The sequence below is a fragment of the Caenorhabditis elegans genome, chromosome X (genome assembly GCF_000002985.6).
Source record: "Caenorhabditis elegans chromosome X".
NCBI lineage: Eukaryota > Metazoa > Nematoda > Chromadorea > Rhabditida > Rhabditidae > Caenorhabditis > Caenorhabditis elegans.
In genome coordinates, this window is record NC_003284.9 from 3,537,075 (window position 1) to 3,557,954 (window position 20,880).

Consider the following 20,880-nt stretch of genomic DNA (forward strand, 5'->3'; position numbering starts at 1 on the left):
TCTACACTTTTCTCTCATGGTCCCAATCATGATGAAATTCAGTTTGGTGCACCACTTGTTCGAAACCCCAATGACTTTTCACTCCTGTCATTATATCTTTTTGTTAGTCGACCGGCAACAAAACCTTCCGGAAAATGTGACTCATACGTGTTTCTATCAAAAACATTCAAACATTCGACTCTTCTGATCAGGTGTCCTTGTAGCTATTCATAACAAAAAATCCCTACTCTCTTTTTCTTCTCAATCCGTGCCTTTTTGAAATTTGCAAAACTGAACGTTTTTTGCTGCCGATATCCTCTCACACTTTCCTCTACTCTCTTTCTCTGCACCATATGCACAAGAGTCCTTCCCGCGGGTTTCCCGATCATTCCTTCTCATTTTCGTTCAGCTGGTTTCGGCACTCGGTTTGCAACTCAAAGGAAAGCTCCGTCTGTCGGCCGAGTAAATATATCACAATATCAATTTCTTGTCAAAGATATGAGTTTGGTTTCACTTCAACTTTTCACATCACTTTTTTCTATGTTTTTTTTCTTACTAAAGCTCTCCTCTAATATTTTTGCTTTCAGAATGTCTGAGGCTTGGATCACACTTGCAACAAACGATAATTATGCTCAGGGAGCTCTCGTACTAGTTCACTCACTTAGAACTGCTGGAACGACGCGCAAAATTCATTGCTTGATCAGTAACGAGGTACATATTTCATTGATTTTTTTCTGATTTTTTGAGAATCTTATTATAGGTTTCCGCCCCAGTTAGAAAACAGCTCGAAGAACATTTTGATGACGTCTCCATTGTCGATGTGTTCAACAGCAACGACTCCGATAACTTGCGTCTGATTGAGCGCCCAGATCTTGGAGTTACCTTCACCAAGCTTCATTGCTGGCGTCTGACTCAGTACACCAAGTGTGTGTTCCTTGATGCCGACACATTGGTAACAAAATTTTCGAACCTAATAATAATAAGTAGTACTTTTCATTGCAGGTTCTCCGCAACGCTGACGAACTCTTCACCCGACCAGACTTCTCAGCCGCGTCCGATATCGGATGGCCAGACTCATTCAACAGCGGAGTTTTTGTGTACGTGCCAAACAACGAAACCTACAGTGAGTGTGGCCAACGACTTTCAGAAAATCATAAAACCAAAAACAAATTTCAGGACAACTCGTCGATTTTGCTGTAACACATGGATCTTATGACGGAGGAGATCAAGGATTATTGAACGACTTCTTTAGCAATTGGAGAGATCTTCCATCTGAGCACAGACTTCCATTCATTTACAACATGACAGCTGGAGCTTTCTACACATATGCCGCTGCCTACAAAAGGTAAGTGTTTTTTACAGTTTAAATAAAATTAGAAAGCGGTTAAAGGTACTATGACTTGTGAGATTTCTGCTCGGACACTCAATATAAAATAAGATGATTTTTGTAAAATGAACAGAATTTCTGAAAAAAAAATCGCCTTTCATAAGCCTCTCATAAAATAATTCTCGGCAAGTTTCAGAAAACTCTGAGGTGCAAACTTAAAGATAAGCTGTTGGCCGCGTATTAGATTTTTCTAGGCCACTTAGACTTTTTTATGTCTACGGTGTACTAGTGTATACCGTAGACATAAAAAAGACTTTTGGTTGAATATGAATAATGACCGCACGAAAATTCATTATATTTTGACGGTACTTATTCTGTCCGAAAATTTTGCTATGCTCTAGAGCACTTGCATCAAACTTGAAATTAAGACGCAGTGGTAAAACGTCGTGACAGAGCCTATTACAATATTTTCTTTATGACTACCTACTGTGCATTCATTTTAAGTTTTAGTTTGTAAGGTTAGAAAGTGTGAATTTTATTCAATACTACGGCAGAAATCTAACGTTCATAAACAAAGTTCATACATTTTGCACCGTATTTCTAGGTTGCTTCTGCGTTTTCTACATGCTCTTGAAATAGCGTGCAAAAACTGAGAGCAACATTAATGCTAGACCATAATTATGCAGAAGTGTGCCGCAAGGGCATAATTCACAAATTTATCCACAAGGAATTCTGTATTACATACCTCAATTTAAACTACCGCTTTGGCTTACAGATAGGCTTTTTTATCTACGGACTTTGTAGCTCATATCAAAAATGTCAACTACTTTAGATACGGAGCCAACACCAAAATTGTCCACTTCATCGGAAGCGTGAAACCATGGCACGGAAGCGCTGCAGTTCACACTGGCGAACACTTCCAACAATGGCAGAAAATCTATCACGCCCATGTGAATCATACGGTTTGTTCTTCTTGAATCCTGCTCGATTTCGGTATTTTTTGGTGTTTTTGCATGTTTGGTTTTATGGTTTTTTTAATACGAGTGTTGTTATCCCATCTTCCAGTCAAGAACAAATGAGCATGCTGCAGTGTTTCCATCTCATCATCATACTCCCGAACACAGGAGTCACTCTGCTGATCATCCAAAAATAGAACGGAAAGATTCGATCGTCAGGGAAATTGGGAATTTTGTAATGCATGTTGTTCAGTCTGTTAATATTTTGCCATCATACGATACGGACGCTAATACCAGTGATTCACATAGAAATAACGAACCTCACAAACATGACCAACAACGCGAAGAGCATCATGAGCTTCCACATAATAAGTTTCAAACGCCGCATGAAGAATCTCAAGATATAGTGGGTAGTACAGATTGCTTTGGAAGCCAGATGCCAAAATACAATGCTGATAGTGAAACTGATCGAGAAGTAGAGCAGATTGTGAGTGTTTGCTTAGATGATTGGATGGATTTTTGAATGAACTAACTGTGTTGAAGTGATTTCTTCTTTCAGACTAATAATACTCCCTGCCCAGCGTTTGTTCCTTTTGAGAGGCGTGAGGAATACCAGGTAACACTTTTCAAATTTTATAGCATGTCGGAAACTATCAATTAATATTTTTGATATTGGCTTGAGATATGGAGTAATTAACATGAAAAATCCTAAAAGAAAATGTTTCAAAATATTACATTTGTCGGGAGAACCTTAGAACACATTAAGTAAGTAGGTACGTGAATGATTTTTTATAATCCATAGGGACTTATTTGAGAACGATTTAAATACAGGTAAATTGCATTGAAAAATCTTACTGAAGGAATAGAAACTTGGTTTTTTGCAGAGGACCTCTAAAAAACTGGAAATTTTAGTTTTTAGGTTATGTAATTCAAAATATAGATTTGTTTTGTTTGCGACCTCGCTTTTCCAATGACGTACTTTTTTTTAATCAGCACTTGGGATTTTGGTCGTTCCTTAGTTAAGTAGTCCCGTAGTTACATAGTTAGATAAGAATAAATTTAATATGTTACCTTTTGAAAATTTGAAAAAAATTAGTGAAGATTCCTACAAAGTTATTAATCCATATAAACAGTTTTTCATACCATATTAGCATGTTACAATTCAGGCCGCATCACCATCGACTGAGGAGCGCCGCGCCGCCTGGGAAGCCGGACAGCCTGATTACTTGGGACGTGACGCATTCGTTCACATTCAGGAGGCTCTGAACAGAGCGCTCAATGAGTAATTCGCCGACACATTGCCTTTATAACCATTCTTTGTTTTTTTATACCTACACCCCCATTGACATCGTAAAACAACTCGGTACAATTACTATTCCAAAATTCTCTTCTCCCCCACGTTTTTTTTAAACTTCATCTGTTGCTCTGTTGACAATTATCCATATCATGTCACTAGGCCACATCCCCTTTCTTGATTTTCAATTTGTTTTTTTTTTCAATAATGCTCATCGTAGCTTAGTTGCCTGAACAGTCTTTCATTTGTCTTAAATTTGACTGATGGTGTCAGACAATTGAAGAAGTATCAATAAAGTTGAATCAACAGTAAAGGAAAGTCTCCAAGCTATTTGCCAAGGCCATAAATATCGCGTCCGCGATCGTGGGTCACGATGGCAGGTGTTGAGGGGGGAAAGACGCACATACACACATACAAACGCTAAATGGGTCCCCTCTCCTCAATTGCCGGTCAGAGGAGACAGCCAGGAAAGAAGGAAGACACAGACGAACACTCGCCGTTCTGTGTCTCTTCTCTCTACTCACGTTTGAATTGTTCACCGGCGGGAACGCTCATCATTCAAATTTGAAAAGCTATTTTATCTAATTTCTTAGCTTTTCAAGGTTTCAAACTAGTTTTTTCGTATGTAATTTTGTTCGTTATAAAATTGACCTCATCTGCAAGTGAGTCACTAGTAAAATTTACTTATCATTAAGGTGTGTTTATTTACGGACTATTGATTTTCCATAATTGGATTTCCGTCATCTGATCAAGGCCAGAAAAACTAGTAATCGAGAGTTGAAAACTTATTAGTCACGTTTCACTGGGTGTCTAGGTTAGGGAATGCGCTAAACAAGTAGTTCTGTAGAACGTTATCTGGCACAGTATTAATCACATATTATCTACAAGTAAAAAACATAATGGTTCCTTATCAGTAAGCCTAGACAATTAGATTATCATACAAAATTACTTATATTCCGTCTGCAAAGTTCTGCGTTTTTCCCAACCACTAAATCACCAAAAAATCTAAAACTTTCGGCCATATTTTTCATTGAAACCATCTGGCAGTGAGTCGAATGTTATAAGTTCAGTCTTTTTTTTTCTATTTTTTCTGTCTCTAAGAATGTAAACTCTAGATGTTGTCAGTAAAGATTTTATGGTTTCGATTTGTAACCTAAATATTACGCAACCACCTATCGACACCGACAAACGGAGTAGCGGTTGTTCGCACCATAAATTTTGTCAACTACTCCTTGTAACTTCCTTTCCTTCACCTTCACTTGTATTTGATCTCATAAACTTGCGGGTCATTTGCTATTTAGTTCTGCCTTACTACATGGATTTCTTTCGGAAATGGTTTTTTGTTCCGGATATTTTTTGTTTCATTAAAAGAGTACATTCGATTTTATAATATTTTTTAAAACTAGAAAACAATTTATTGTTCTGAATTTCAAAAAAAGCTATGATTTCCTGACTAAAATCTTGGGGCTTTTCGAAGTTTTCTCTTTTCCAACGGCTGGTAAATTTATTTAAAATTAATTTGGTTATCCATATTTTGCACTTTCTCGTAATTAATTCTTTTTTCTGTTAAAGGCCATACATTTTGATAAATTTAACTCAACTTTTTTTAAAGACGGTACTTTTCTATTAAGTTTTTTATAGCTAACTTCATTTGAAATCTACAAAATTGAAGTATTATAGTTCTTAGTGTTTTAGAATAAATTGTTTGTTTTTATTCTTTTTCGGAACAAGTAAAATTTCCTCATACATAAAATAGTGTTTCAGTCAATCAATAACATAAGATGGATTAGTTTCTATGCTGAGCCGTATAACCCTAGCCTAAAATGACACAACGTTTTCTCCTTCGTTGCCGTTTATGAATCATTTTTCTCTCTCAATTCTCCTTCTATTGCTGTTCCAATTAGTATAGTTTCACTCAGATGGAAAGTCAAAATCGAAGAATCAAGCTCAATCTACACAAATATAAAACGGCCGGAGTCCAGCAGTACAGCATTGACAAGATGTCAGACGAGGATGCAGACGAGTATGACGATCAATCATCGAGTAAGTTGCTTTGTTGCAAACCTGAATGCTCCAGATGTTTGCTATTGTTATTATGACTATATATCTGATTTTTTCCAGTATCGTCAGTGTCGGACGACGACGACTTCTCAGGCTCCGAGTCGGAAAGCTATCAGGACACGACTGAATCCACTGGACCTTCGGAAGCTACAACTGACGAGATGCTGTGGGGAAGGTGAGTTCTTTTAAATGTTTTCAAAAGTTGATATTAGATACTTTTGAAAAAATGTGCTGAAAATTATAAAACGTATTTTAAAATCACGAGAGAAAAGTTTCAAAAAACGTGACAAGTTTGCTATCCTAAAAATTTTCTCAAACGAATTTCGAATACGTTTCACAAATTTCCGCACAATTGGTTTCTGTCACTTTTCAGAACTATTTTATTTATTTTTCGCTTGATAGGTTTTTGCTTCATAGTTCAGTATACTGTTGCTTTGCCCGGATCCCAGTTCATATTTGGTCGTTCTCAGAAAGTGTATTTTTTGAGTAATTTTTTAATTTCCCTTTTAAATCTAAAATTCCTCGAAATCGAAAACTACCAAAACTAATAGACCATAGAAGATTCTTTTCAAATTTTCATCCTCTGAAATTTTTATTTAATTCATCAATTTTAAAAGTTGCATTAGTACAAGTTTGATTAGTCCAATTGCTGATTTTTTCCTAATGGGAGACAGTTCAATTAAATGCGCTCTATTGTACACCTCGGTTCAAACAAACGAGGCATGTATGTGTTGACCATGCACACTACATACTGGTTAGCCTCTGGTGTACGAACGAACGCATTGCCCCATCCCAGTCGGCTGCTCTGTTACGCTGACCGTAAAATACTAGAGTTAGAAAGGAAGAAAGAAAGGACAATAGTGATTTGACAATCCGAACATTCTCAATTATATCAAATCTGGTTCGAATGATCAAAAGAAGCAAAAATTAACAACATTGATTTTGTGAAGAATGTAGAAAGTACCCTTAGACACTTTTCTTCAAATATGCAAAAAAAAATTAAATTTTTGCGCCCAATAAGAACATTTATTTTCACATTTGAAATGACAGAAACGCGTAGTAGTATTTGAGTCGGTATCACTGACCTGATTCATCCACTTAAATGCCCATTTTCGTCGTCAAATGTTTGCTTAAAAATATCCGCGCCTTTTCAAGTGAATCAATTGAACTTCTCTCAAAGTTTTTCTTGTTTGGCGTGTATACAATGTCATGAACGCACAAGTTTTGGATTTCCGGCAATCGATCGATTGTTAAAGGCTACAATAGCATAGGTGATTATTAAACGAGTCCCTCTATAATTTCCACAAGATTTACGACAACCGTTCCGTTAATGTGACCAATCGAAGAAAACCAAAATATCCTGTATTTTCTGTAGACGTTTTATGATTTAGAGGTTTCTGTTTTAGTTTCTGTTCTTAACATTCTAATTGGTCACCGATATCTCTGTCATTTTCTGATACTATGAGTTTTGAATTTTTATACTAATAATTAAATGTTTCTAAAATTTCTCTTACAAAATTTTTACTTTGCCCATCCGACATTTCCCCAGTAATATGTATAGTTTTGAGTATGTTCGCATAATTGCAAATTACGTTGGATGTCGAGTTACCGTGGTTTGATTTTCAGTTGCGCAACGCCACGAATAGCCCTCTACCCCCGTGGCTGCTGGAACGTCAGGGGCACTAAAACTTGCGCAAAAACTTGTTGCGTATCACATTTGATGCTCTGCATTGATGTGTGTTATAATAATTTGTACATCATCATCACCAGATGACGCCTAGACTCGACGCTGCCTAGAGACTTCCAGGTTGATAAGCAAAACAGTGTTTTGTAGTGCTTAAAGTGAAAAACTACGTAACAATAATTCAGAATTTTGATAATCCGGCATATATATGTAACTTTAAAATGTTGTGAATAGTTTTATAACCAAACATCATAAATACTCTAAAACGTTCATAAAAATATCAAATTTTTTAGGGAAACGTTTTGCAGTTGGCCAACTTTTTTGAAATATTAAGGCCTTTTGAGCAATTCTGCATGTGCGAAACCTTAAACTATTGGAATATAATACAAATATTTCACAAAAACGCTCAGAGAACATTTGTATTTGCTAGGAGAAGTTGACAAATTTGTAATTGCCACATAATTTTTTTTTAAATTTACCTTGGTGTTTGATATTTTTCATACTATATAAGTAATTTTCAAAATTCCCTATTGAAGATTTTGCACTGGAAAATGTATTTCATGCTATTTCTTCTCAAATCAAATCTATTATAATATGCCGAGTGAAGAGAGCAACTATCTCAGTTACGCAAAAAGTCGTCTCAAATTCTCTCAAAGTTTATTTTTGAAACCACACACACTCACAAACCTTAATTGGAAAATAGCCTATTAAACATTATCCACCCATTAGTGTCCAATTGCACTTTCCTGTCTTTTCACCCCATCTCGTCACACGCTCTACCTTCCAGCTATAATCCCCCTACTGAAATTGACGGTTGTCAGCAGGATACTGTCCAAACAAAATTGTTTTCACTCCCTAATTAGCTCATCTTTTCTGTACTTAGCGAACACGTGTCATTTGCAATGTGCTGAGAATGTGCATTGATACTCTCTCCTCTCGTCTCTGTCATGCTCCTAACTCCGCCCCTTTAGAGCCATCCCAGAGTTTTGCCTTTGGGAACAGTTCTCGTTTGTATTTCTATCAATCTTACAACCGTTTTTCCTTCAGTAACTAATCCTGTTTATTATGACGTATACTGTAAGAACCAAAACCAAAGGTCTCGAAGCTCTGATGTGAGTTTACAATTCAAATTTTTTAAACCTACTACACAAATTTCTCTATCAATTTATATTTCTTGCAGAAGACGTGCTCCAGTCTGCGGAATCGCTGCACAAGCCGTTCGACGTCAAATTCTAATGAATCAACAACATGAGCCCAACGTTCTTGGGAACAACAAAAAAGTTTACCAAACGTTCGGGTCAACTCCACAATTGGCAAATGAACGACACAAGGAGATGTACTCGCAAATTCGGCGGGGAGACGACTCATCATTTCGATCACGTGACAGATTTGTTCCACCAAGAAGACCAAGGATGGGATACGGATCCAGCGATCTTTCAGCTATTGAGGTAATGGTTTCGTAGTCATTTTAAAATATCAGCGAAGTATTTCAAAGGTGTAGTAGCGCATTCTATAGTATTAAAAAATGACCAAATATCATAGTAAAACTTTTCAAAATTTTTATGAAAGTCCTGTATTTTGTTACAAACGTTGGTAAATTCTCAGTTTTAGTTACTCTTTTCGTCGATCAAAAATAATTTTTCCATTCAGATTTTACGATCAATTTATGTTTTCAACATAAATATTCAAAAATTAGATTCGAACATGTTAAACCGCTATAGTTTTCTCAAAAAATGGCAAAAAAATCAGTGATTGACACTTTTTGACTGTCAGTGGTTTTAATATGAAATTTGGTCATTTTGTACTATAAAAGTGGTTTTTAACAACTTTCCCACTGGCACTTCTCTATTAAAAAATTAGGAATCTTTATTATTCATGTAGTGATCTCGTGTCTTTCCTTCCGTTTATCATGAAAATAATAACATTGATAAAATGCACAATGCACAATTGAATATCTTATCGACAACTGTCAATATTCTAATTTTCGCATATCAAATATGGGAAAATACTGTACGTAATAATAGTAAGAACAACGATTGGTAGATCTCGACTTTCCGAAAAAACGAGAGAGGGGAAAATTAAATTAATGAAGTGCGTCTTGATGGTTATCTCTAGTTGCAGGAAATGTCTCCAATTCGTTCATCGACTTACTCCAGCAGCAGCGAAGCACACAGACTATCGTCTCTGCGTGCTCAAACTGAGTGGAAGCCTCAGCTCACTTCAACAACTACATCGTTTCAGGTTGGTATTTGGAACTCTATAAATTTTGAAAAACCAAATAATTTTCAGCCACTCAGCCCGATGAACCATCATGATAAAGAAAACGGGCCGTTTAAAGCACCCATGTCACCAGTTTGCAGTTCAACTCCTCGCTCTCAAAGAATGTACCGCAAAAATCCCAAATACCGACGTCAATTTGGCTCGTCTCTTCAGTTATCCGAGTCTCGCCTCGAAGAGAGCACAAGCCAAGAGTCGGAAAGAGCAGTCACCCCAGAATCGTGGATGGAGCATAATAACGAGAATGAGCATCCAGATCAGATGATGTTTGCCAAACCAAAGCAAGGAAGTTTTCCGCGACCAGAAGCTTTTGGCCTTGATAACGCGTACGCCAAGCACAAGGACATTCGAGGAATCATCTTTTTGAGCATGTCGTTGTGTGGACGCCGTCTTACACTCAACGTCCAAAATGCCGCCTACTTCTGCAGTGCTGCTCGACCAACATCTGTGTGCTCCTACGTCAGTGCTGTTCTTTGCCATCGTCCAAGCTCCCAATCGTCTTCTTCCTCACGCCAGTATAGGCAAAGGCCTGATGAGTGTTATCGTACTCGCCTCGTGACAAACTGCAATAGCCCATCGTTTGATGAGAGTTTCTATTTGTAAGTTTTTATCCGATTTTGGCAACGTTTCGACGGCATCGATAAAATTTAGTTTTATCTGATCTTTCAAGGGGTGTAGGTGTAAAAGTTTCCCGGTCACCTTGGCGTCCTCAAAGAACATGCCACCTGCAGCGTGTTATTTTCCTTGTTAATTCAAACCTATGTTCATTTAAAAAAAAAACATTTTTTTTTCAGCACATTCTCCGAGAATTGCGTTCGCGATCTTCTGATCGTCACTGTCTATGAAATGGATTCCAACAATGCCGAGTACGCTATTATTTTTCCATAAATCCATCTGTAAAACTTAATATTTTCAGAAAGAAACGAATCCTGGGATGCATGACATTCCCTGTGAGCCGAATTCTGAAAAAGGCCAGCCAAGTCGTCGGCGATCCGTTCCCCCACTACAGACGTCAAGATCCAATGGAAGATGTTGAGATCAACAATGAGGGATTTTTCCTCTTGAACAAAGACCAGGGAAGAAAGCAAAATTTCCCACAGCGCAAGGTAGGTCAATGACTTTCATAGTTTTTCATTCCATCCACAGAACAGGTTACACACTCCATAAGATGCTTCAGGTTCGCCGCCAAACGTTTTACGAGGATCCCGCGTTCACCGGAGTGTCGTCTGCTGGTTCATCGGTGATTTCCAACAATACTGGAGGACAGGTGCGGATTGCTCTTAAAGTGATGTGATGACATTTATGTATATGTATGGATGGAAGTGGTTATTTTGTTATCGTTGCCTTTCATTGCCCACGCACCCGCTAAATTTGTGTTGTAGTGATGTTTTATCATCGTTTTCGGTTCGTTTTCTTGTAGAGAACTGAAGCTTGTTCAGCCTGATGTGCAACAATGTTTAGCATATTGCTTTTACGATGCTCAAATGCAAAATTAATCAAAATTGGTAGTACAAAAAACTACTATATTTCAAACTCTTTGAAAAGAACATAACCATTCAAATTTCATTTGAATACAGTTAATTTTACTCTTAAATGTGTAGTACGGCCTATGGGGAAATGCTGAAAACCCATATCTATGATGCTAATAAGGCAAACAAAAAAAAATTTAAAACTGTAAGTAAGTAATTAAGTAAGGAGTAAGTAATTAAGTAAGGAGTAAGTAAGTAAGTAAATAAGTAAGAAATATTTTATTTCGAGTTAAAATGTGAAAGACTCAGTTTGCACAATTAAAAAAAAATCTAAAGCACTGAACGCCTACAATGTTGGAATACTAAAATTTTGAACACAATTCAAACCTAGAACTGAACCTTTTTTTTGTGATCGACGTCTTCTAAACAAGTTGGTGAAAACTGATTTCCCTCAATTTTTAATTCGAAATGAAAAAATTTCCAAAAGTTTTGAAGAAATTTTATTTTGATTTTTGGTCACTTTTGAATCATAGTTTTAATCATCTCCCAGTGGCCGTAATAAAACAATTATAAATTGTCAGTGCCAGAATAATAAATTGTCAGTGCGAAAAATCAGTGCAAGACTAATAGAGAACATATTGTTTTTGAGTAATAATCTTTCTTACACAAAATCCAATGATTACTTTTCAACGTAACTTCAGTTGAAACACTAGAGCAATTTCAAATTTCAACTATTCCATTCGCTTATCAGTTTCGTTTCATGATAAGTGGTTTGCGACTCCTAAATTCAATTTTGTTCTTTCGTTTCGCATAGTCTGTCGGAAACTGACTGTGCCAATGTTAATAATCACCCTCACTCTTCTTTGGCTCAAGTTTTTGATTTTTGATTCAAAATTCCTAACCTCGAACTGACCATCATCGAGTTATTGTTGTCGATTTGTTGGTTTTGATCTCTATCATCAGAAGAGACATGGAGTAGTGATTTTTTGGCCGTTGTGTGAGCAGAGTTTTGACAAATGACTGGCCCGCATCTCTGTCGCGGCTATCGGATGTCAAGGCGGCTACGTATGAATGAAAAGGATACATTTTTCACAACTTCACCACTGTTGTAACTCTGCTTGAGGAGAAAAAAAACCCGATTTTGCAAAAATCCCTCACCGAGTGTCCCCAGAACTTTGACCGTCCAGAAAATCATATCTCAACTAATCTAGCCATACTGCTTCAGTAGAAATATGAAACAGAAAAGATAACGCAAAGACAATACCAGTGGTGAAACGAAGAAAGGGATTAACCAGAGTCGGGGGGCTAAGAGCAGTGATCTACTACTCATCCTCCATACTCCTGCGCTTCTTCTCCCTCTCCCTCTCGGTGGTTATATTTGTTTTCCTGACAGATTCAATGTTGAACACTTATCTGAGAAGGCTTCATGTTTTTTTTTTCGAGTTTCCCAGTGACCTAGGTTAACAATTTCTCTCCGTTTCTGTTTTTTTCTTGCGAACCCCCAAGGCTTCAACTACGCACAGTTCTCTCAAATTTTTTCCACCCTATGGAATTTCTTAAACTTTTTATGTTTCAGTATTACCGCAATTGGTTTCAGCACGTGTACTCTGTGCCTATACCGTTGACATTGATTATTTATCAAGTATTTTCAGTTTTCAGTTCTCAACGCGTATTGATCAGTTTCATTGCAATTTGTAACTTTTTCAGCCAAAATTCAAGGATTTTTTTTCTGATTTTGAGTCTTTACATAAAATATCTAGTCAAGGGCCAAATGAACTACTATATTTCAAACTCTGCGTCGCATTGTCATCGTTTCTTGTTTCATGTCACACTCTGCACCGCACTTTGTTGCATCTTTGAACCTTTCCATCCATACAATGTTTTTTTTCAAAATTTACCACTGCTAACTTAAAAACTTTTTTTGAAAATTAAATTTCAGATGACAATGGCATCTCCTCGTTTGTCAGTGCCCAATGAGCTGACAATGGGTGATTACTACAGATCAACGGGTAGCAGCGACATGCGCGGTCGGTCCACAAACAATCTCCTAGACTATACGTCTGCATCGTCAAGCACAAATGGTTCAGCGGGTGGCCCGGAAAAGTTGAAACTTCATAGGGCAACTCTACCAAGTATCACAACTACAACAAGTAAGATAATTTTTTGTATTACAGGTGAACCTGTGGGAAAATAATTAAAAATTACTCCTATAATGAAAAAAAAATTTTGGAAAGTGTTTTTTTTTAAATTTTCGAGTCAAAAATCGTTGAAAAATCAGGTCTAAAACTTTATTCGGAAGTCATCAATCAAACAAATTTTTACACCCAATTTTTATAGTCTAATCATGTTTTAAATATTGATATTCAAACATTGTAAAAATTCGAGCATACGACAGTGCTATAGATTTTTCAAAAAGTGACAAAAAAAACAGTAATTGCCACTTTCTGACTGCCTGTGTTTGAAATATGAAATTTGATAATTTTAGCATCATAAAAGTGGTTTTAACAACTTCTCCACTGGCGCTACTCCACCTTTAAAAAATTATGAGAAAATTTCACCTAAATCTGCAAATTTCGTAAGATTTACCAAAAACCTTCTGAGGCTAAAACGGATTTTATTGTCTATACACTCATTTCCAACTGATTTTATGTGAAATTCCAGGAAAGGAACTTTTAATACTGATTGGAAAGTTGCCGTGCGTGGGTATTACCAATAACTGAAAAAGTTGTGTTTTATGAGATAATGTTAGAAAAAATAGTTTTTATGCGTTTCACATTTACCTTGTATTTATCGAATTTGACATGCGATCGCTTTGGAGCACTTGGAGACCTTATTCCCACTTAGTTGTCGACACACAAAGTCGGCATAATTCGAACCTATGCTATTCTGCATCAAGCGGCCTAACTGCTGCATCCTTTCGATTATCGCAACGTGTCTACCGAGTTGTCTACGTCGGCAAAGTATGTTAAAATGGCTCTCCAAAATCACTGTTTGTCATGTGTTCATAGTGTACTTGCGAGGTTTGATTAGTACTTTTGACAGGGCGGACACGGTTGCGATGAGGTGAGAAACTGACGGTTTTCCATCATTTGACTACTGCCGAGTTTTCTCTTGCTCTAAATGTTTTTGACCAATTTTGTTGGGGATGTGTGACATATCACACTTTGCGCTATTTATCTTAATTCCCACCACATTGTCTCCATGATTACACGCCTCTTATGGTATTAACTTTGTCTCTTATCAGAGAGCCCTCGGTTTATGGAAACAGTGTGAGGTGGAAGTGATGCCTAGCCGTCAACCAAAATTGTTTATGAAGCCCCAGGTTTTTATTGTTTTTAAAATTTATTTCCATCGCGTTCGCTTCCCCTCACTCTTCATTCCCACGCCTGTTTTTGGAACAACACATCACTGCCACGCATTTTGTATCGACCGATAGAAATGAGGGGATGCACAGTTTTTATTGAGGACAACTTTCTTTAGTTTCCTCTTTTTTTCACAATTATTGCATGACATTTAGAGTTTCCTATAAAATTCAGGTTCTTACTTTCTTTGATTTTCTCGATTTCCATCCATTAAACATTGTTCAAAATACTTTTCTCAGTATTTTCAAAACCACACAATGAGCGACGAAGAGGTTGACATTGTTGAAGAGCAGTCCATGACGGATACGAAATTTCAACGACGTGGCAGTCTGATTCGCCGTACATGGAACAATACGAGCGCGAAAATTCGCGGACGATCGCTAACGTGTGTGGAAGAGCGTGAAGAGTGCAGACGTTGGTCTTCTTTTTCCTTATCACTGAGTCTCTTTTTCTCACGGTCTCTCTAAATCACCCGATCTTTCTCCTCCTTCTAGTGCTCCAAAAATAGACTTGATTCGAAATATCGTAGGTGTGAAATGTGGACAGTCGAAGGTCTTAGTACTTTGGGGTTTTCGATTAAAAGTTAAACGTGTGTGTATTTTGTATGAGCCATTTGAAAAATGACTCGGAATTCAAAAATAAAATTTGAAAACATTATAATATACACGTTTTTATGAGTTGCTTTAAAATGGTTTTATTTAGTTTTCAAAAAATTACTTATTTAATTCTAAAACCACTGAATTACTTACTAAAACCTCCCCAAAAATCGAAGTTCACAGTAAGACTTCTTAAACATTTTTAAAAACTTTATGGAGGTCCAAATTTTAAATGGACAGCAATAAAGGTTTCAGGCAATAATTGAGGTCCTTGGAATTTGTCTAATATACTTGAAAAATGAGTACAATTTTTCTACACTAGCTCTGAAACTCATAAACAATAAGACACTTATATTAATTTGGAAATTTTTATTGAAAAACTTTATTAAAAATTCGAATAAAAATTTTGAAAGTTAAAACAAAAATGGTTCAGCATAATCAAACCTCAACTGTACTTTCCTATTTAGGCGAGAACAACTCTGACGATGCGAAGAGCCTGAGTCCCGAACAATCGCCCACGGATCACCACTTCTTGTGTCCTGACGACAATGGAGGAGTCTACGGAGCAGGGCCCGCTCATAGTGCTATTAAAAAGGTGGGTTGATGAAAGTATGGTGTTCATTCAACTATTCATTGATACAAAACGGATGCTGTCTGACTTTGAGTTTGTTCTTTTATTTATTCTTTTTTTTGTGCTTCAAAAACTCTTCATGTAACAGCTTCCGGTTTTGCAGAGCTCGGTTCGTCGTGCAGCGTCGTTCACCTTTTCGCCGAAGCACTCATCCTCAAAGACCAACCTGCGCCAGCTGAACGGACGTGAGGAAGATAAAGAAAAGAAGCGTTTTCTGTGAGTTTTTCTTTTCTAGTTGCTTAACTGCCATGGCTAATCAACTAGTCAATTAGGCACAATTTTCATTAACTTACGAAGTGGTGCGTCGCATTCGTAGAACCGAAATTGATTCACGGAAAGGTTATGCCAGAAATATGATTTTATGTGGTTGTTCAAGTTGATATCATTCTATAGAAAAAAGTTCGAAGTACGACAATGATATCACGTGTAACTTGAAAATTATCAGAGCATCTTTCACTGATTTATCATGAAATCATAAAATCATAGAACCGTTTAAAGATTGCAAAATATTTCAAGAAATACTATAGGTAGGACTCTACTATCCCACCCCTACTTATTTTTTCCAAATCTTACCCATTTTTTGACTGCCACACGCGAGGGCACCTACCTAAATGCACATTTGTTCGGGACTATTGGACCGTGAGCAGGTGTAGTGGGGTTTGATCGGCTAGTCTACAAAAGATAAAAGAATATTTTCTTTTCGTGAAGTGGATGTTCCGATCTCGATCACTAGAAGGAGTTTGCATTTGAAAGAATAGGAATTTATCGAAATTGTGCATGGTTAAAGAAAAATTGGCAACGAAATGAAGTCATGATTTTTATTTTGGTAGAACTTAGTGGTTTCTTTTGTTCATTAGTATGTTGTTATTATGGATTAAAGTAACAATATTTGCAAAAATCGAATATATGAACTCTTTGCATTATATGGTTTATTAGAATGTCAAAAAACTTTTCATGAGCTTAGTTCTCTTAGAGACTGCATCAGCGAAGAAAGGAAATCGGAATTTTTTGGCAATTCAGCAGTTCGGCAACAGTAGTCCAAATTATGGGTAACTGCCAAATGTTGGGCCATTCGGCAATTCGACAACTATTTATCGAGTTGAAAAGTGTTGGAAGGTGTTGGAAAAAACCCAAAAAATGAGCAAAAAACTAGTTTTACAGTGGTAAATGTGTTTTGCTGAAGAGGCATAACTTTGAGTTGCAGAATTCTAACATTTCCCACAATCGGCCCATTTTGCCCATTGCCGCCCACTCCTTGACAGCATCACTAATTTGCAACTGGTGTTTTTGGTGCTTGGATTGATGTACAACGACAATACAGTTTACTGTATCAGTTTCTAGATTCTGAAAACCCTATGTGCGATTTCTTTAAATACTTCCTCTTATTTCTTTGCATCAGTGAATCTGTCGTGGGGGAACAAACGTACCAAACTGAGATGGGCTTATTGTAGGTTTTCCCCGTGTCTTTCACTTTTTTTTGCTCTCCCATGTCATTTGCGCATGCCCTTACGCTTCACATATCTGTCTCCCCACTCGCCCCCTTCTTGAAGCCACTGCCGCCCCGCGGCCCCCTTGCATTTTCTGCCATTGTTGCCCTCCACCTCCTCCTGTTTGGGTGGGAGCAGCAGAAGAACAAGGACATCCCTTTTTGCCTCTTCAGAAACGAGGTTTGTGCTTCGACCCTCTCTCTCACTGGTTTTGCAAGTCTCGGTGCGTACCGAGAAGGCCTGGAACAAATCGTCCAAGTTTATTTTCCGTTTCTCTACATTCTTGTCTTTAATTATTCCTCCAAGCCAAAACAATCTGTCAACAATTAGCGGTCGTCGCCAACAGGACGCGTCAACTGACAACACATCTCATTTTTTTCTCTACAAAAAATGGATATTCGTCGAAAAATTAGTACGCCGGTTCCCGTCAACGCGTCAAAGCGGTTCATCCACAAATGGGCTTCAGTCCGCGAGATGGAGTCGCTCGGTATCTCGCCGCCGTCGTTTTCACCAATCACGACGTCACACAGGCAAGCCAATTTTATAAAACACATACTTCTATCTAGCTCAAACAAATCTCGTTATAATTGAATAATGTCGCAAAAAAATTGGGCAGATTTTTCCACTTTACGCATATTACCTATTTGCTCGGCCGGAACTTGATTTCCCCACCAGCTGTGAAGCTAAAACATATATATGTGCGAAACCAACTTCTGATTATCATTCTATAATGACATCTCTTGTTTCTCCATTACTCTCGTTTCCAGTCTATACGTATTTTCTATGAAACTTGCACCTAGGCCACATCAGCATGCCAGGTCCAAATCCAGGTTTGTACTGTAGTAATATTTTGGAAATTTAAAGTTTTATTCAAGAATTTATTAAACAACATTTTGTATGTTGTATGTTTCAAGTAGGACCTACAACTCAATTGTAGAGACTTTAACGGGATTTTTCATATTTCTGAGTTATGCAAATAAACGCTTTTTTGACGGCGTGTGCAGCATCACGTGCAGTGTTCTAGCAACTTTTTTTTCTATTGAAAATCAAGTTATGGTAGACCTTAACCTTTCCGGGGCGTCAGATAATCGTTTGGTTGAAATAATTGGTAACACGATGCTGAATGGTAGGCGCGCGCGCGCGACAATGGTCATCAGTTATTCTTTGAAAGAATATCAACTTTCTCAGGGTACATGTGCATAACATAACAACGCGTCGTTTGGAGTTGACTCGAGTGCATGTGAAATGCACACTGCTTTTCCAGTAAATGAAAATTCATTTTTTACAATGCTTGAATATTTGCAAACGAGATATAAATATGTAAATAAATACTCTTTGGAAATTGGAAAGTAAAAGTGCAAGATAATAAGGATGTTTGACTAGGGATTTATGAACTTTGTCGTTTATGTGAATGAAATCCACTTGGATTATCGACTAATCCGGCAGAAGGAATTCAAAAAAAGGATAGAGCCTATCTACCAACTATTATTATATCTAGTTCGTCTTCACATAGATCGATTCTGACCACAGTCGTAAACCGGGTGTACACGACCAACTCTCCCGCGCGCTGTCACCACTACTATAGTGCAGTTCACCCATTACTCTTCCCATCTCCCCCCCCCTTTTCTCCCTATTGCGCACTATTCGATCACCTAATTAGCGCACATCGACCGCCGGTCTCTCTGCATTCACCTTTTGCTGTCACATTATGGCTGGCTCCAACTCGTCCGCCATGTCTTTGGACACTACTGATTTTGACTTTACTTCCACAATTCCCAGTACGCCGTCATCGTTTGATGATTTCTTTTTGATCCCAACGCCTGCAAAAACGTCTCGACGACGGTTCACAGTCGCACCATCTGACATCATTCGTCTGAAAAGGCGACTCGTTCAGCACCGCCCTAATCGGTTAGTTTCGATCAACACACGACGCGAAAATTGAAAAAAAAGGTTGATAATGAGCAGCTAGTTGTGATAACGCGAGACAAAATTTCTGTAGTCACAGTTATTCTGACAATGCTGTCCGTCACCTACCCAATGATTGCAAAAACTAATAGCCAAATTTTGACGAAATTTCACCACACGGAGACCCATCAAAGTACTCCAAATCTTCACCACCACCACCATCATCATAATATAAGGTTAATCATTAGTTAGTTAGTAAAGTATACGATTAATAAATAAGAATATATAATTTATAATTTCTAAAAATTCCCTTTCAATTAATATCAAGTTTTTTCAGCGGACCAATCTCGCGCACGCTCTCCTATTTGCGGTCGAAGATGGATTTGGCTCTCTCCACGTCATCACTTTATCCATCTCGCGATGATGTCCGACAGTGGGAAATATCATTCGAATCTCTACTTAACAACAAATGTAAGTTGACATCACTTTTTTGATTGATCACACTATTTCATGATATTTTCTTTTGCAGTCGGTTGCGCTCTTTTTCGTCAGTTTTTGAAAAAGGAGTTTTCCGATGAGAACATGGACTTTTGGCTCGAGTGTGAGGAGTTTAAGAAGATGAAGGACGGAAAGAAGTCGACCACACAAAAAGCCATCGAGATTTACAGTGAATTTGTCGCTGAACACTCACCCAAAGAGGTAAGTGTTGAAAATTTGAAATATTTATATTAGTATTAGATTATTATTATTGTTATTACTATTATTATGGCGTTTCAGGTGAACTTGGATAGTGATACCCGGGCCGCCACAAAAGCTGCCGTTGAGGCCGGATGTAAGCCAGACACCTTCGCGTTGGCTCAAAGCCGTGTTGAGCAACTTATGTCCAAAGATTCGTACAGACGGTGAGTTGAAAAATAAACTGTTTGGAAATTAAAAATAAATTATTATTGATTTTTTTTTTCAGATTCCTGCGTGACCGTCTATTCCTAGACCTCCTCGAAAGCTACGAGATTACCGATAAGGAGGACAAACCGTCAAGCTCGAAAGACAAAAACTGAGCAATCATATTCTCATTTTATGATCTTTTTGTTTTCCCACCCCCGCACAATATAAATTGAAGGTAGTGCAAATGTGTCCTCTTTTTCTCTCTCTCACGTAGTTGTCATTTTCATTGGAACTTTATCTGTACGTTTCTATTCTTTGAAACCTGTCTAAAATTTCAACATGCCGCTCATTTCGTTGAGCTTTTTTCTCATCTTTTCTGTATTCTAATTGAATCAGACTCTTAATTGCCAGTTTTTTCTCACTGAATTTTTTTCCTATTATGTGTTGTAAAAAAAGAAGCAAGCTCTCATAACCGAAAACTTTTCTTCTCCCAACACAACACCTATCCCTAATTCTCGCTTTTCCGTATTTTGATCTCTGTTATGAAGGTATTACAGAGTTGTCTTGTAAAACGAAGAATTCTGTAAAAATGAAATTTTTACAATAATATGTACGTCATTTTAATTTCGATTGACATGGTGACATTTTTGTTTTCATTTGACAGTTTTATGAATCAACCAAATTGTCTTATGTATGTATGTCTTGTCTTATCAAAACCATCAAAAGGGAGGCTCCACACTTGAGCACCTAAACACATTGGTTCTGTACATTTAGTGCAAGTGAACATTAAAGCTTTTTATGCTGCATCAATCTATGTTCTAAAGAATCAAAAACTCAGCAATTTGCTCATTCAAGCGCATGCACAAAGTTATTTTTAGATTAATTCCACTTTTAGGGTTTGCAGCCGTTTTTCAGTAAAGCAGCAGTATTCATGAAGGCTTAGCTATCTTAAAGCTTCATATCGTAA

At 37.4% G+C, this 20,880-nt stretch overlaps 2 protein-coding genes across 12 annotated transcripts; both read left to right on the forward strand.

Annotated features, from left to right (window-relative positions):
• The first annotated feature begins 560 nt into the window (after positions 1-560).
• gyg-1 (Glycogenin-1) lies at positions 561-3,869 on the forward strand. Of its 3 annotated transcripts, NM_076207.8 has the most exons (8): positions 567-690; positions 740-931; positions 982-1,102; positions 1,156-1,324; positions 2,139-2,268; positions 2,372-2,749; positions 2,822-2,878; positions 3,429-3,866. In NM_076207.8, the coding sequence occupies exons 1-8, from the start codon at positions 568-570 to the stop codon at positions 3,546-3,548; spliced, it is 1,290 nt and encodes a 429-aa protein (NP_508608.1). In that variant the 5' UTR covers position 567; the 3' UTR covers positions 3,549-3,866. The 3 variants fall into 3 exon arrangements, with proteins under 3 accessions (NP_741749.1, NP_508608.1, NP_508609.1); NM_171944.9 differs by lacking the exon at positions 2,372-2,749 and having other exon boundaries at positions 561-690; positions 3,429-3,869; NM_076208.7 differs by lacking the exons at positions 2,372-2,749; positions 2,822-2,878.
• A 1,598-nt stretch (positions 3,870-5,467) lies between these two features.
• rgs-7 lies at positions 5,468-20,709 on the forward strand (the record flags this gene model as incomplete). 9 transcript variants are annotated; one of them, NM_076209.7, is made up of 15 exons in its annotated part: positions 5,468-5,599; positions 5,678-5,792; positions 8,482-8,749; positions 9,423-9,542; positions 9,591-10,177; positions 10,373-10,444; positions 10,495-10,684; positions 10,756-10,845; positions 12,987-13,197; positions 15,473-15,600; positions 15,740-15,852; positions 19,366-19,499; positions 19,558-19,727; positions 19,806-19,930; positions 19,993-20,655. In NM_076209.7, the coding sequence occupies 15 exons, from the start codon at positions 5,557-5,559 to the stop codon at positions 20,084-20,086; spliced, it is 2,460 nt and encodes an 819-aa protein (NP_508610.3). The 9 variants fall into 9 exon arrangements, with proteins under 9 accessions (NP_508610.3, NP_001360776.1, NP_001360777.1 ...); NM_001373260.4 differs by having other exon boundaries at positions 5,474-5,599; positions 9,417-9,542; positions 10,747-10,845; positions 19,993-20,522; NM_001373261.4 differs by having other exon boundaries at positions 5,474-5,599; positions 9,417-9,542; positions 19,993-20,522.
• Between the last annotated feature and the right edge of the window lie 171 nt (positions 20,710-20,880).

Bases quoted from the DNA above. Each gene is read 5' to 3' on its own strand.
- gyg-1 (NM_076207.8), top strand. From the start codon at position 568: ATGTCTGAGGCTTGGATCACACTTGCAACAAACGATAATTATGCTCAG. The intron at 691-739 runs GTACATATTTCA...ATCTTATTATAG, and splicing joins ATTGCTTGATCAGTAACGAG to GTTTCCGCCCCAGTTAGAAA. The intron at 932-981 runs GTAACAAAATTT...TTTTCATTGCAG, and splicing joins TCCTTGATGCCGACACATTG to GTTCTCCGCAACGCTGACGA.